General features: G+C 41.8%; 2 protein-coding genes across 7 annotated transcripts in view; one reads left to right on the top strand and one right to left on the bottom strand.

Moving 5' to 3' along the window:
- Positions 1 to 1,706: 1,706 nt before the first annotated feature.
- myadma (myeloid associated differentiation marker a) lies at positions 1,707 to 9,155 on the bottom strand. Of its 2 annotated transcripts, none has more exons than XM_079490402.1 (3): positions 8,843 to 9,155; positions 8,632 to 8,727; positions 1,707 to 5,653 (listed from the first exon to the last, which is right to left on the bottom strand). In XM_079490402.1, the coding sequence occupies exon 3, from the start codon at positions 5,535 to 5,537 to the stop codon at positions 4,692 to 4,694; it is 846 nt and encodes a 281-aa protein (XP_079346528.1). In that variant the 5' UTR covers positions 5,538 to 5,653; positions 8,632 to 8,727; positions 8,843 to 9,155; the 3' UTR covers positions 1,707 to 4,691. The 2 variants fall into 2 exon arrangements, with proteins under 2 accessions (XP_079346528.1, XP_079346527.1); XM_079490401.1 differs by having other exon boundaries at positions 1,707 to 5,658; positions 8,636 to 8,727.
- Positions 9,156 to 10,691: 1,536 nt separating this feature from the next.
- Positions 10,692 to 15,991, top strand: part of arhgef11 (Rho guanine nucleotide exchange factor (GEF) 11) — a 43,303-nt gene continuing 38,003 nt past the window's right edge. For 2 of the 5 annotated variants that reach the window (XM_079491568.1, XM_079491567.1), the window contains exon 1: positions 11,300 to 12,400. In XM_079491568.1, the coding sequence (XP_079347694.1) occupies positions 12,366 to 12,400 (35 nt within the window). In that variant the 5' untranslated portion in view covers positions 11,300 to 12,365. Of the gene's footprint in view, positions 11,070 to 11,297; positions 12,401 to 15,991 lie in introns of those variants that run through there. The other 3 variants (XM_079491570.1, XM_079491569.1, XM_079491571.1) reach the window with 3 other exon arrangements.

The raw sequence follows: 15,991 nt of genomic DNA, 5'->3' as shown, positions 1-15,991 counted from the left end.
AAGGTCTGTGTCACGGGGCAACCCGTGCCCTATATATATATATATAAAACTGCTCTCTATAACATGAAAGGACTAATGTTTTAAAGTGGGGTGTGGGTATTTAAATGTTCACTGATTGTTTGCAAAGTTTCTCTCCTGCACTGCTGGTGGCATTTCCCTTGAGTAGGAAGGGGCCAAGTGCTATGCAGGAGAGGGGTGTTTCTTCTTATGCTTTGAGTATTTGTCATTGAGTTTTCATGCTTATTTACATTTGTTTAATTGTAACACATCTTTAGTATGTTTAGGTTACTTTTATACAATGGATTATTTATGGAAGTATTTATAACTATTTATGTGTAAGAAATGTTGTTAATTGATTCTGTCCGGTGGTAGGATCCACTCCTATTTAAGGGAGGCTGCACTAGACAAACTAGTCAGTTGGTTGTGGGCTTTAACATGGGTAACATTCCTGAGGTAGAGCTACAGGGCCTTGTGTGACCAAGGTTTAGCCAGAAGAGAGTTCTCTCTCATCCTGTTTGGTTTTGTTCAAAAGTATTTATTTTGTTGGTCTATTGTTGGCCAGTATTTAGTTTTTGCTTTTGATATGTGAATTGCACTGAAGAAAACTGTCGGTTGGTGGAGGCCCTTAATTAACTACCATTTCTGACTGTTCTTGGAGCCTTGGCCGTTCGGGCAACTTCAGTCTGGTATTCAGCATTTACTTACTTAAAGTACCAAATGTAAAACTACTCATTATGCATAATGTCCCAAGTTTTCAAATGTATAAATATTAAGAAAATAGCAGATCTACAAGCTCACAATACTGTACATAGCATCGTGTCACAGCTTCTGGATCAGCTATTTTCAAAATCTTTGTATACATTTGAAAACTTATATGTATGTTTTGTAATAATAATTTCAGATAATTGTAGTGGAGTAAAATTATAAAATTTGCCTCTTGAGTTGTAGTGGAGTAGAAGTAAATGTACAGAAAATTGGAACGCAAGCATGCTGGCAACTTCACTCATAGGAATACTCTTCAGACATCAGGAGTAGGCCTACGCATGGTGCTGCTCACTGCAATTAACCCTGTAAGTCACATTGTTTATAGGAATACTCTTCAGACATCAGGAGTAGGCCTACGCATGGTGCTGCTCACTGCAATTAACCCTGTAAGTCACATTGTTTCCCCAAAACATTACACACAGACTAGACTAGGAAACGTGTATAGGCGTGCCCCAAGGCATGCTGGGAACTTTCAGGGAAGCCACTAACTGCCTTTTTTTCCTCCCTGGAAATAAAGACTTCTGGGTTTCCGAGGCTACGAACTGCCTGAAGCTTCAGAAAATTACTTGATAGGAATTTATTGAGACCATGGGATTCATCCTTTAGAAAACAATGTGCCTATTATGTCATCATCAAGTTGACTGTTGATGACTATCTGATTTTTTAAATTTAAAGTCAATTTGAATGATGCCCTTATACAGTGTGTGTGTGTGTGTATAAACCTATTGAAAATATGAGTTTCCTTATTATATAGGCTACTGTATATTGCTTATCACCTATGATAACCCATCTAAAATCATATTCATACTTTCTTATTTACCTCATTCTCTTATGAGGCAAATTTCATACCTGACCAAAACACTTAAATATATTTTATTTGAATATGAAGTCAACCAATGGTAACAATATAAATCCAACAAATTCAAACAAAATCTAGGGTATAATGAACGCATCAATTTATATTTATTCTCAGTCAAAACATTATAAAAACTGGGCATAAAACATTCCAATATTCAATATTGTATTCATTCAAGAGGATCGAATAAGAAAAAGATAATATAATTCCCTATATTGTGTTTGTAATCGACTCCACATCTCTTTCATAAACTATCAGGCGGGTTACCAATTTTCATCCAGTCAGGAGAGAGTACCCATTTATCAGCTTCAATTTAGTGTTCCAGTTCCAATTATGTCTGCTAATTATTTTGTCACTTTCGATTTGTTTATGATTTCTCTCTCCTGGGGAAACCCTTGTTACTGAACAATTGACAAACACTCTAGGCTATAAGCAATGATTACTAAGACATAATATAACTTTTGTTTTTCCTATGCCCAGCTTTGTGTGTTTGTGTATCAAATCATCGCTATGGGGTGGTCAGCCAATCAATTCATCGCTAAAATTCACACAAACAAAGCTGGGCATAGGAGGAGCTATAGCGCCCCTCAAAAATGAGGAAAGAAAAGTGATGACGCCAATTGTGTATGTATGATGGTAAGAGCGCCCCTCACTTCACACGTGTGATTTTTTTTCAACAACAACTAACTAACTAATAACAACTAACACACAACAAACGTCTATCACTTAAAGCTCCTTTATTTACTTTTTGGCTTCAGAATAGGTGGATGGGCAAGAGCAGGAACAAAAACATATCAGACATTTAAAGCACAGCATTTAAAGCATTTGAACTTAAGGTATTATAATTATCTACAAACGTAGTTTATTCACTTACTGTCTTAAACGGACACGTTTAGAAGATTTAGAACACTTTCCTGGGGGTCTTTATGTGTGTAATATGTGGTTTTAGATATTTTAGATTTTAGCAGTGAGCCCAGTGTCTCTGATGTCATGGACACTGGGCCCACTTACTTCCTGGACTACATGTCTCAGTAACAGCCTGGGCACACTTTAGATTCCATCCGCGGACAGAAGCTGTGTTTTGCGTCATTTCCGTTTTTTTAGACAGCTGGTGGATGGAAAAGAAGCGGCAAGTTTCCACTGGGGCAAGTTTTTCCGGGAATCTGGCCGACGGCAACCTGCCGCGTGGGTGGAGCTTCTTTTCCATCCACCATCTGTCTAAAAACCCGTAAAAGACGTCGGGAGTCAGCTTCCTTTGGCCGTGCATGGAATCTTAGATGTGCCCATACCCTTAGACAGCTCTCCCATATCCACAAGGAGGAGCAGTGCACCAAAGCATTATGGGAATTGTAGTCCAGGAAGGAAGTGAGCCCAGTGTCCATGACATCATAGACACTGGGCTCACTGATAAAATCTAAAATATATAAAACCACATATTACACACATAAATACCCCCAGGAAAGTGTTCTAGATTTTCCAAACGTCATTAACATATATTGTTTGCAAAAACAGTGAAGTGTACCTTTAATGTCAGTCCTCATATGTTTAAAAAATAAACAAACGGTACAAGTGATGTCAAATTGGTGCCAGTGCCCAGTAAGCATTACAGTGTGATAATTGAACACAACATTTCTATAAATATGTATTAGTAAGGTTACATTATAGTTTATTGTAATTTCTTGGAACATATACTCCCTCTTCGTTGGGTGTACCAACACCACTGTATACATATATAATATGAAATAATTAATTTGAAATAATCTGTAACTGATTAACCTTAACTGGACCAGGTTCACATTCAAGGCACATAAATTACAGTATTTGAATACGCGTGAAGCTTCTATGGAAGTTTGTCATAAACCTGAAGCTTCCATAAATCTCTTGTTTAGGACCCCAGACGCCATAATATGTCTACATTTGGCCTATGGGTGTCATAAACGAGAGGGGAAAACACTCCCCGCGCTATAGCGGAGACCCATGTCATGTGCATTACCCAACAGTGAGTTTAGCTGGGTTTGACTGAGCACTCTAAAGCCCAAACCACACCAAAGGGTCGAGACGGGACGAGGTGTTCAGCGGTGTGATATGTCGACCCATGTGGTAGCCGAATCAATCGATTGACTGTTCTACAATCCACATTGGATCAATGTAACTAACAACTTTAAGTTCCTATTTATTGGCAATACGCTCACGGCAAGGCCCTGCCCCACAGCCTGAGAAGCAGTACTTTAAGTTTCAGGAACCCAAATGGATCACGAATGTACTCGTGACAATTGCTGTTTGGTATTTTTTTTTAAAGGAAAAAAAAGGAAAGAAAGGCACTTGTGACTTCATACATATTGTAAAAAGGTTTGACTTAATTGGGGTGATAATGAAAACTAATAAAATAATACTTTATACTGGGAAAGGTTGAAGTTTCTCAATTTTTTCTCTGTGATCGCTCCCTATTTTAAAACTCTTTGCAAGTTTTTACCTCGTTGTACTGTCATTGATCAAAGCAAGATCCTCCACATTGTATTTTGCACTGAATTTAGCATACATACGTTATAGCTTGTAATTGTATACCTTATCCAACGACCTTAACACAACTTCCATTATGGCAGCAGAGCTCTGACATGGTCTCACTGCACAGATGTTTGCACATGCACAAAGTCAGCTTTTTTCTCCCTTTATGTTCTTTCTGGGTTTCCCTCTCTGTGGTTCACCTCATAGCTCAGAATTACACATCTGTGACAGAAAATAAGATAATAAAACACTTAAGGGCCTTATTTTTGTCAGTGCTAACCCCCTTATCCCTAAACTTTGCCTTTTTTACTATTTTGAAAAACATTTTTGAATAGTTAAAATAGCTGATCTACAAGCTCACAACGTGTTGATGTAGATCGGCTAGTTGAACAATTTTAACATGTTTTTCAGAATAGTAAAAAAGGCAAAGGGATAAGGGGTTTAGCACTGACGAAAATAGGGCCCTTAGCGTTCTATTTCACTAGTACTATATTCATTGTATAAATAAAGATATGGTGTATTCACTTCTATTTCTATTACTCCACACTCCTTTCTCCGTGTTCTCTCAAATGCTGACAAACACCAGTCTGGCAGAGTACACGAGGTCCGCCACGTAAAGCAGGAAGTTGATCGCGGTGAGCACCGCCGTGGCGATCACCTTCGAGTCCTTCCGACCCTGGGAACGCTTGTCGAACTGGAACACGGGCCAGATGATGGTGGCGGTCAGGTACATGATGACGACCAGGAGGCCATACGCCGACAGGAACTTGGAGAAGGGCACTGGGAGGTATCCCGTGCACTCGCCCACGCACAGCACCACCACCACCATGGACAGGATGAAGCAGATGCAGTACACTGCCATGCACCACTCCAGCGCCGGGTGGCTGTCGTACGTCACAGGGTTGCTGCTCACCAGGATGAAGATGACGCAGGCCACGAAGGTCTGGCACACCTTCAGCAGGCCTGGCGTCGTGGCCATGTAGCCCGCCACCTCTCCGGGCCGGGCCTTGGAGAGGATCACCTCGCCCACGTAGGCCACGGCCGCCAGGCAGGAGAAGACCGTGGAGGCGATGCGGTAGCCCCGCGCCTCACCGTCGACGCGGTCCTTGAGGAACCAGAGAGGGAAGAGGACCGAGGCGGAGAGGCAGAGCAGGGCGGCGTAGCAGGCGATGGTGATGGGGAAGTTGGACCAGGACACGGGGGCTCGGGCCTGGAGGCCGAACTGCTCCACCAGGAGAACCAGCAGGGTGCCGGCGAAGCTGAAGGCCCAGCAGAAGATGCACCAGTCAGCTATACCTCCGTCAGGAAGCGCGGCCCCGTGGGCTGCCACGCTGAAGGCCACACAGGTGAACACGAGTGCTGCCAAGCGAACCCATAGCAGTTGTGAAGTGGACAGCACAATCAGTGGCATGATGATTGAGGTCAATGTCAGAGGGTCAGTGCGTGGTGTCCGGAGAACCCTTTAGTTTAAAGTAATCTGTGAGACGATTCTGCGTGTGTCCTTTATTATCACATCCCTTGTCGACACTTTTCTGTAAGGAAACAAAGGAAATGGAACATGATTAGAATAAATTGGTTGTTGGTGCCATCTCTTTTTTTTTTCACTTAATTTTAAACAAAAAGAGGAAGACAAAAACAAAAAACAAAAGACAAAGCTGCATTTTTCATATTACAAGATACATTCATTGAAATCCTATTGCATTATCGCTAGGCTGAGAGAAGAGATCCCACTTTTCCCACTTTTTATAGAACTTATCCTCTTGTAGTCTAAGTATGAATGTTAGTTTTTCCATAACATACAGTTCCTCAGTAATGTCCATCCAATGTTCTTTCGTTGGTGGGTCCTGTTGGTACCAGCGTCGTGTGATCGCTTTCTTACTTGTTGCTAAGAGGATCTTGATTAAATATTTATCATGTATTAGAAACTCTTCAGGGATATTTCCCAGCAATAAGAAGGAACAAGTCAGAGGTATCTCAAAACACAGAATGGTCTCCAAGGTGGAGTGGATATCCTGCCAGTATTTCTGAATTTTAGGACAAGTCCAGAATATATGAGCGTGGCCTGCTCCCTTGTGGCCACACTGTCTCCAGCATGTTGGTGCCATCTCTTAAACCTGGGGCCAATTCTATGTTCCAAAATAGCAGAGCTTGTAGATCTGCGATTTTTGACGCTATAAATCTAAAATCACACAGGTAAGATATGCGTTCCCAGTTTTAATGGATTAAAGCCAATACCAATGTGTTTCTTAGTTGTAATATTTTGTATCATATATTTTATATTACTGTGGCTCAGCCCCAACGGCGTCAACTTCGGGAGTGCCTGAGGGCTTGGGCACCCACTGAAAAAATAATAAGCCAAATAGCACCCACTGAGATTAAGGCTGAAGATCCCCTCCCCCTGGTCATTTTGTCACGTAGGCAACACCGCCGACCGCCGGCCGCCGGGTAATCTCCACACTGACTTGAGACTTGACAAACAGAGCCATCTCAGCCAAAATAGCCCAAAACAATGTGTGTGTGTGTGTGTTCCCAAACTGTGGTGCCCCCCTTGTGGTGCGCGAGCACCTTCTAGGGGGTGCGCGACATGAAATGTCTAATGGTGGTGCCATGGTTTTATTTTAAATATATTAACATATGCCAATATATGGCAAGTAATGCAGCATATAGCCTATGCTGCATATATTATGCCATATTCAGGTTCATATAGGTGCATATTATGTGGATAAAAAGGAAATATATAAATAATATGTCTCTAGATAGCTTATGCAATTTATATTTCCATGTGGGGGGGTGCATCAGCTAGGTCGGGAGGTAACAGGGGGTGCATGGCCAAAAATGTTTGGGAACCGCTGGTCTACACGGTCACAAGGGGCCTGGAAAGTCCCTGCATGGCACAGAGGAGAGTCAATAATAATAGCACCATCTACTGTACAAACTATGGCATGCCATTTTGGCAGTCTACATGATATTGAAATGAGTTTCCTACATCTAATCATAGACCGTTTCTTGTTTGTTTTGACCGAGATGGCACATACAACTTGCATTGTCATATTTTGAAATGTATAGAGCATAAATAACTGATTGATTGACTGAATAGGCCTACTTTAACAACTTTAACAATACAGGTTCCATTGTGGTCCATTGTACTCAGTAATACAATACAATACAATTACAATACATAATGATAGAAAACTCAGTAGCATCAACCGGTATATTTACAGAGAAAGGAGGGGCGGGGGCAGAGGATGCTACTACCATGCTCACTTGAGGTCAGCCATTCTTTTAGTTTAGTTTAGTTTTGAGTTTGTTCCTACAGTACCATCATCATAGTGATAAGATGAAATAAAACCCTCTGCTTTAAGGTTCAAGATTACTCAACCGCTGCACAGATTCAACGTCTAAAGTCCCTCTGGAGATAACGTGCATCGAATGCATTATTTTGTATTGCAAATCCATAGGACTATTGTTTATTCAGAGCAGACCTAAAGGCCACAACATTGATTGATTGATTGAAAAATGTATTAACAGTTTGCAGAATTACAGTACATTTCAAGCACAAACTCAATACAAAGGCTGTTAACTGTGAGTGGACGACCCAATTAAGCATTACACTTGTTTCCAATAGGGTCCACCATGTTCAAATCATCAAAAACATTTAGAGACGTACAAATAGACACTTCTATATAGACAAAGGACAGAACAGGAATTCATCATAAAGGAGGTAAAAAGGGAAAAGAAACATATACAGTGAGGGAAAAAAGGGGTGGGCGGTGGGGGGGATTCACGTTCAGCTCCGTTAATTTGACAGAGCACGCTGCAGTCCATTAGACATGAATTTCATTGCCACACTTCCCCTTTCAGTAATAATACTCATGCACACAGCACAGGAAATCACTTAACATAACAACACATCCACACAGGAACCCACATGAGCACCACCCAGCCGAACTTTAAACCAATACAAATTTAAATTCTACTGATGCTTTCAGTGGTTCTCAACCTTTTCAGGCTGTGACCCTCCAAAATAATTATATTTGAACCAGGACCCCCCCCCCCCCCCCCCCCCCTATATCCTGACAAGCATTTGGAATGTAGGAGATGAGGGATTAAATTTAGTTTGAATCGGTTCCATAGTGAGTATCACACTGGCTCACAACGCCTCGCGTTAGCTCACACAAACCTCTACAAAAGTGGTCTTACCCTTTAAACATTTGTTTTCTAATTTATGGAATTTATTAGATTTTTCTTTGATTTTGTCATGAAATTACTGAAAAGTAGGCTAAATTTAACTTTTTTGGGAATGCAGCTTTAAGCCTTGTAGGGACTATAATAAACACACACACACACACACGCACGCACTCTCACACACACACACACACACACACACACACACACACACACACACACACACAGAGGACACCGTTTTAAAAGTAAAGTTTGTTGCCTAACGGAAATCGATGGATAGGCCTAGGTTTTAAGTTTAGAACTGTAATAAAGAATGATACTCACTCATTCTCTAGAAACACCAGGCCGGAGAAGACAATAGTCTGCATGGATTGGATAGCGGACACGCCACCGTCATAGCTCTAGAAATAGCCAGTCTAGAACGAAAGGAAGAAAGAAAGAAAACATTCTTGACACAACATGCAAAGTATTGCCTCGTATAAATGGTATGAGGCTAAAACAAAGCACACGATTAGTCTTCTTCGTTCTTACCGGTCTGAGGTTCTGTTTCATAATTCTGTGCTCTTGCCAGCTATGTTCCTATCTTAATTTGCGTACTTTACGTGCCGAGGCTCATTCACTGCATTTCTGCAAGTCTGTGTCTACCCCACGCCCCATGATGCCCAAATTTGGTACTGTGGTGTGCTGTGCGCTCCATGATTCATCCCTCTCCAAGTCAATTGTGGGGGTCGCGTGGTGGGCTGTGGCTAAAATAAGGAACCAAGAGCAAGAGGACATGGCTGACTGCAGTGCTGAGCCAGTAGAGTTGATTAAAAGAGAAACATTTTACAGGAGATGAGGAGACTCCGACTCCTATATACAAGTCACGTTTATTAGTCTCTAATCGCTCCCTGCCCTGCCTCCCACAGATGCGCGCGCACACACACACACTCTAGGTGCTGCCAGACGGTCGAAAGAGCTGCGCACGTTCTCGGCTGCGCGTAGCTTAAAGCTTGAGTTTTTAGACAGCTGGTGGATGGAAATTAAGCTCCACCTCCGCCGAAGACTTGCGCGACGGCCAGATTCCCGGAAACGCTCTCCTCCGCTCAAGTCTTCGGCGGAGGTGGAGCTTCTTTTCCATCCACCAGCTGTCTAAAAACTCAAGCTTTAAGCTGCGCGCAGCTTAAGAAGTGCGCAGCTTAAGAAAGTTTTGCGCTATGGTGTGGAGACGGTGACACACACACACACACACACACACACGCACACACACACACACACACACGCATGCACGCGCGCGCTCGTAGACCCAGATAGATAGATAGTCAAATAATTTATGTTAAGCACACTTAAGCATTGTAGTAACTTTAGCAAATTGTATGCAGGTCAGGCGGCCTTTGCTTATTCGAAGTAGGCGTAGGCTAAAAGGTTGGAAACAGTAGTGTGACTTCACTTGAAAGTTAAAGTTAAACCTATATAAACACTTGTTATCAACTCCGTTTTCTTTTGAGATATTTCACACTCACAGACAGTGAACAAATAGGCCTACAGGCCTATAAATTACACTATAAATTCTCAGATCTAACTTGGTGATTGTCAGATTAGAATTTCGCTTGCTGTAACGAAGTCTGCCCAGAAGAGGGCAACATTGTTTGTGTGATTTGTTGGACATGGTGTAGTAATAGAGTCAGCCCCAATCAATCAGTCTAGGCTACAACATGTAAACAAATAAATAATATATACGGTGTCAATGTATTATTCTGCTCTTGGCAGAACAATGTAGACAACTCATTACATTTTTACGGGTTTGCAGTAGGTCTTTTGCGGCTAAATTATGCCAATTTAAAATGCAGACCAATTTGTTTAATTAAAACAATAAACATATAGGCGGGTCATTCCTATAGTATTCAGTGTTATTTGTGTCCCCAGGTCATACTCATAATACAGCCTATATTGTGTAGGATAAGCCAAAACACTAATTCCAAAAAGCTTATCTTATACTATTAAAGCTTTTCTATCAGATTTGTACCTCAGAGTGAAATGGATAAAATAATGGTTTGCTAAAATGCCATGTCCCTCATCATGTTTATTCAGCTTCAGTTAATACAAATATAACTAATCAAAACGAAATAAAAAAATCGAATTCTTATCACACACACACACACACACACACACACACACACACACACACACACACACACACACACAAACACACACACACACACACACACACACACACACACACACACACACACACACACACACACACACACACACACACACACACTCTCTCTCTCTCTCTCTCTCTCTCTCTCTCTCTCTCTCCTGGACAGAAGGTGGCGGTAATCCACCATCACGTTGGGATGCCATCCATTCAGCATTAATAATTCTACATGAAGAAGACTGAAGTAGTGTTGGTGTTCGAAGAAGAAGACACTGCACGGAAAACAACAAGACTGTGGATTTTAATGTCAACCATTTGAGCATTTCAATGGACTCCGAAGAATTAGAATAATCTCAAATGCTGCGATATAATCACTTAAACCGCTCGTATGCAGCTGGAGAGTAACGTTGTTGCTGCTGGCTTGCTTCCATTACCTGCATGCCTAGGCTAGCCAGCTAGCTTTAGTTAGCCGTTCCGCACTACCGACACGGTGGCGCACGTCGACGCCGACCGACAGCGTCCTTGGTCGGCCTCGGTCCCGACGCGACGCCGGGGATTGCCACCGTTGGCCCAGCTCGACACTAGGCCTCGTTATAGATGGTCGTTGATGTTTCCTGGGTAACTAACTAATATTTTGTGTAAATAATATCGTTTGCATGACGTACAGGCCTCCATTTTTAGACGAGCCCCATAGCAAAGCTTTACAGGTAACACTAGACTAGAGGCTTGTTTACACTGACTACAGTATGCGAGCCAACACACTGGCACTGTTTACATTGGGGGTCAGACCTGACTAGCACTAGACTGCATTGATCTACTAACTGCACTGTTGTTATATTAATGTATTCTAAACTCGGTAGCATTACCAATGTAATTGTTGTATGAGCTGCTGTATCAATATAATATTGATACCATGATGATATGAGACTAGAAAGCTATTGTGTTATTTGATTTGTGAATACCAGCCCCAGATGTTAGCCTTGCTAGGGTCTCACTGACAAAACAAATGAACCAAACTAGTGCCTGTTGTATGGGGCTATTAGGTCTCCAGTGTTCAAAGCCACATACGTAAAGGTTTGTTAAATAGATGATAGGGAGGGACACACTATAGCCAGTAACTAGCACTACGATATTCCTGTATGCAAACTCACTATTATAAACATTACAGACTACGCAAGGTGCTACTGTTTGGGTGATTTTAGAATTGCACACATCTGCAATGCAATGTACGTACGCTCAGCTGAATGTGTGTTAGTTATGTTTGGTTTAAGCGTGTAGACAGCACACAGCCTGGGAGTTGGGAGTTGACCTCAACACAGTGAGACTTCCCCTCAAATAATTCATAATTGATGACCTCTCTGAGGAACCGAGCTCTTCTTTTTTTCCCCTGTCAAGACTACAAGGAAACCCCTACATTAAGCCGTCAACACACTTACTTGTGAATTCATTCATCATTCATTGATGAATTATATTCATTTTGCACAATCTAATTTAAAATGACAGTAAGGGGACGAAAGGATTAGACTTTTGGTTTTTGGACTTATATTGGACTCGTGTTTTGTTGACAGTCAATACTGTGATAGATGTGGCACTTTGTTAACTTGCAGCACCTTGGCCAAACCGCCAGTTGGCGTACGAACCTGAATCACTAAAACATGAAGAGCATCTTCAGAGCATTCAGTGAATCAGACCACCTTCCCGCTAGCTGATGCACACAGCGTGGGGGATTTTGGACTGAACTTCCAGTTTTTGAAAGCCCAGTGGAGGTTTATAGAACCCCTTTAGCGTGCCGTGGACTGATATAAACTTGAAGAGGAAAGTGATGGTGTTGCCAGTCATCCAGTGACAGAGCTGGGCCTGTGGATTTCTCACAGTCACACCTGAGACAGTGGAGCACCATCTCAAGCTGCAGACATGAGTCTTCGCCAGCCCACCTCCACACTGGACAGGTAACAAAGGCTGTTTCTTGGCTTGGATTTGGCATGATCCCTCCCCAGCCATCCAAATGTGTTTTTCCCTTAAATCAGTGGTTTTCAACCAAATGGTCCGGGGACCACCAGTGGTCCCTGAGGGGGTTCCAGGTGGTCCCCAGGGCCCAGCTAAATTATGGAGAGTTGGTAACGAAATGGACCCTTAACTCTTGAAAGCTTAAAATTAAACCAAATGGACCGGTTTCATGTTATGCTCTCAAGTGTTACATTGTTAAACATCAGCATTACTTAATTTACAAGAAGTCTACACAATTCGAGAATGTAGAAGAATTGTTATTTTGATCAACATTTGCCTGTTATCCCTCCTATCTATGGTAACACCTAACACGTCAATACAGCATGGAATTGTGGATAAAATCTTATCGAACGACAACTAAATATTCTTTAGTTTTGGGTCTGAGAGGCTAAATCTCATCAAAAGGTGGTCCGTGGATCAAATGCCAAATAAATAATGGGCCTTGATATGAAAAAGGTTGAAAACCACTGCCTTAAATGTTTAGACATTTCTCACTCATGCAGGTACAAGCAGCATAATGCTGGTGGAACATATGCTGATGCTTTCATCCAGAGCTAATTATTTAAAATAATGACTGAGATGAGGGTTTTTGTTTTGCAAATATTCCCCAAAGAACATTTAGAGTAAGTAGAAGTGCTGGGCTCCAAACCACAATGCCCGGCTGGCAGCTGCAGATAATAGATGGTATATTATTGACCATTTGAGAGAGCGGTGTTGGGTAGACTGTTAATATAAGACCCCAGAATGAAAGAAAGGCACACAGTCAAAGTTCTGTTGCTGATGTAGAGTAGACCAAATACTGATCGTTTTTAGGTTGCAGCTGATGGAGAAGAGACTGGAGAGGACATACTGTAACAGGTATTGTTCCACTAACACTTGCCAAAAAGAAAGAAAGATGCGGATTGGTCTCATTCTTTGAAGGGATATGCTAATCAGATTCTGTTGTGCTAGACTAGCTTCAGTCTTTAGTGTTTGTTTTATTGCTGTTGGGTTTCTGGGCATAACGGTACTTTTATCACCTTGCCCCCAAAAATGCAGCTCTCCCAGCTCAACCAATTTACAATTTCTTTATCTTTTGTGAGTTGCTGTCAGTCGGCCAGGCTCCTTTTGGGAAGAACAAGTCAGGCAAGCTGAGAGTTGCTAAAACTGCTCACTTTTGCATAAAGAGAGGAAACAATAGAAAGCTCCCTTCAATATCAAGACCGAAACAGAGTCGGGCAGAGGGAGAAACAGATGAGAGAAGAGAATTGCATGACTATTGTCAACTGCCAAGTAATTATATAGAGGGCATGCGCAGGCATAAAGTGAATGGCAGATCGAGTGGCAAAGTGAGTGACTAAGTTTAATTTAATGTTGATTAAAGCCAATTAATGCAATGAATCAAATAGGACTTTTCTGTTTGGATATATGGGCTGTCAAGGCCAGAAAGTATTTTTTGCCACTCAGTAGGCGTTCCCCCATTACTTCCGGGTATGATGATGATGTCACGCGCATACCCTCTATTGATTTGTGTTTAGTGTTCATCTGAGTGTAAAGTATTGTTTGGCTGTTTGTTCTGTTCTGTCTCTGTGTGTAGATCTGTTTGTCGTGATCTTGCTCATTTAACTTGTTTGCTGTTGGTGACTGACCAACATTAACCCCAACTGTGGCTGTGATCATGTTTGTCCTGTTGATGGAAGGATGCCTTTTTTGCTATTTGTCTTGCACCGTCTTGTCTCCTTGTGTACACTACTTCCTGTCTGTGTCTGTGTATGTCACGTGACAGTGGGCCAGCCAATAAGAAACCCTCCCACCTGCTCAGGTAGGACAGCTGTGCAATGGGAGTCCTCGTCATTGGGATGAGGGGGGTGTCAGTGCTACTGAGAACATTAACACATTTCCTCTGCTTTCATTCTGCAGTGGTGTGGCACCACAGCTACAACACAAAAACAAAGAATACACCAGTGTATACACAGATGTATGTTTAAAAATCACAACCGTGTGAAGTGAGGGGCGCTCTTATCATCGTACATCATCCAATAAAAAAAATAATATACTTCCTCATGAATTCATTTGTCAACTCACCATGATACATGTTAATAACAATGTTACAAAGCTAGCGCTCCTCAAAAATAGTGTGTTTTTGATGGGCGATAGCCCTTCCATTCCTAAGTTCCTATGACCAGCTTTTGTGTGTAAAACCCAAATTTTGTCCTAACACAAACATTAAATGCCATTGACAATGAATGGACAATTTTGAGTGTTTGTGTAAACACAAACATTGCGTAACACAAACATTGATGAGATGATGTATGATGATGAACGATAAGAGCATCCCTCACTTCCCACGGGTGTGATAAAAGAAAATACAATTAGCGTTTCAACCTACAGTAAAATCATTAAACTGTATGTGGAATGGACACTAAAATGCCACAACTGCTGCATGAAAACGGCGGTGGAAGTACTGCATTTGTACTAACTTGCTGAGGCTGTTCTTTGAATTTTTAATACATAACATGGGTCAGCCATAGCCGTCATCACAAATGTGATGAGGTCAGCACATTTGGGCAAGTGGCTACTGGCTATGGCCGAATTAGGCCAAGGAGTGTTTTTAGTGCCAAACTATAATGCTTGGAATGGATTCAGAATCATGAAAACCCCCTTGTTTGACATGTCACATGCTAGCATGTTATCTTAAAGTATGATGAAATTTGGACATTTGTGCCATATATTGGTTGTCTATGGTGTGGTATACAAAAATGGCCATAACCTTTTCTCGCGATGTTTCCGGCAGAGCAGACCTCTCATTCTGTGGACCTTGATGACCAAGTGCATAGAAAAAACGCACATAAAAAGTATGTCATGATGACATCACAGGTTAATCTCTATTCCTTGTGCTTTTGGGCCTGTGGCTCCCCGGCTATTGGCAACCTAACAAGAAGTCATTCAAGTCAACCCTCAGTCGTGATGTGCTACTCTGCCACCTTGCGTGCTGTATATAGTATTGTAAATTGAACAACATACAGTGCATATCATTTGACTTTGATATGCCAATACCAATATATCTGCAATAAGTCAATATTGGCAGACTGATGCATCGCCTGGCCCTAAAAAGCAGTTGCTATCGCGCTGTTCAGGCCCGGTATCATCAAGTCATCAACCAGGCAATACTCCTTGGCACGTAAACCGTGAAAATGCATGGGATAGTTTTATAAGCACACCTTATTAATCAAAATATTGTCTCATATCTAAGAAAAGCCAGTGATTGCAGTCCATGTTAACAATCATTAAGCCTATAGAATGTGTGTGTGGTATGGAGGGCTGCACGATTATGATTAAAACTATTCCTATTTTGCTGAATATTGTAACCACAATATTAATGTCGATTCTTTTTTGGGTGGGGGCGGCATTGGAAAGGCTTTTCTTGCTCATTGTGCTTCTCTCTGTGTCATCCAATGTCCTCTGTGATCCTGATGGATGGGAAGATGGGTTACCATGTATAGTACAGGTTATTCATCTTTCTATAAGGAGAAAAGAACAGCGCAGCAGCTGAC

This window comes from Electrona antarctica (assembly GCF_951216825.1).
Source record: "Electrona antarctica genome assembly, chromosome: 21".
Taxonomy (NCBI): domain Eukaryota; kingdom Metazoa; phylum Chordata; class Actinopteri; order Myctophiformes; family Myctophidae; genus Electrona; species Electrona antarctica.
Note: the sequence above shows the minus strand (reverse complement) of the source record. Positions and strands in the feature narration are given on the sequence as shown.

Excerpts from the sequence above, each read along its gene's own strand:
- myadma (XM_079490402.1), bottom strand. The coding sequence starts at position 5,537 with ATGCCACTGATTGTGCTGTCCACTTCACAACTGCTATGGGTTCGCTTG.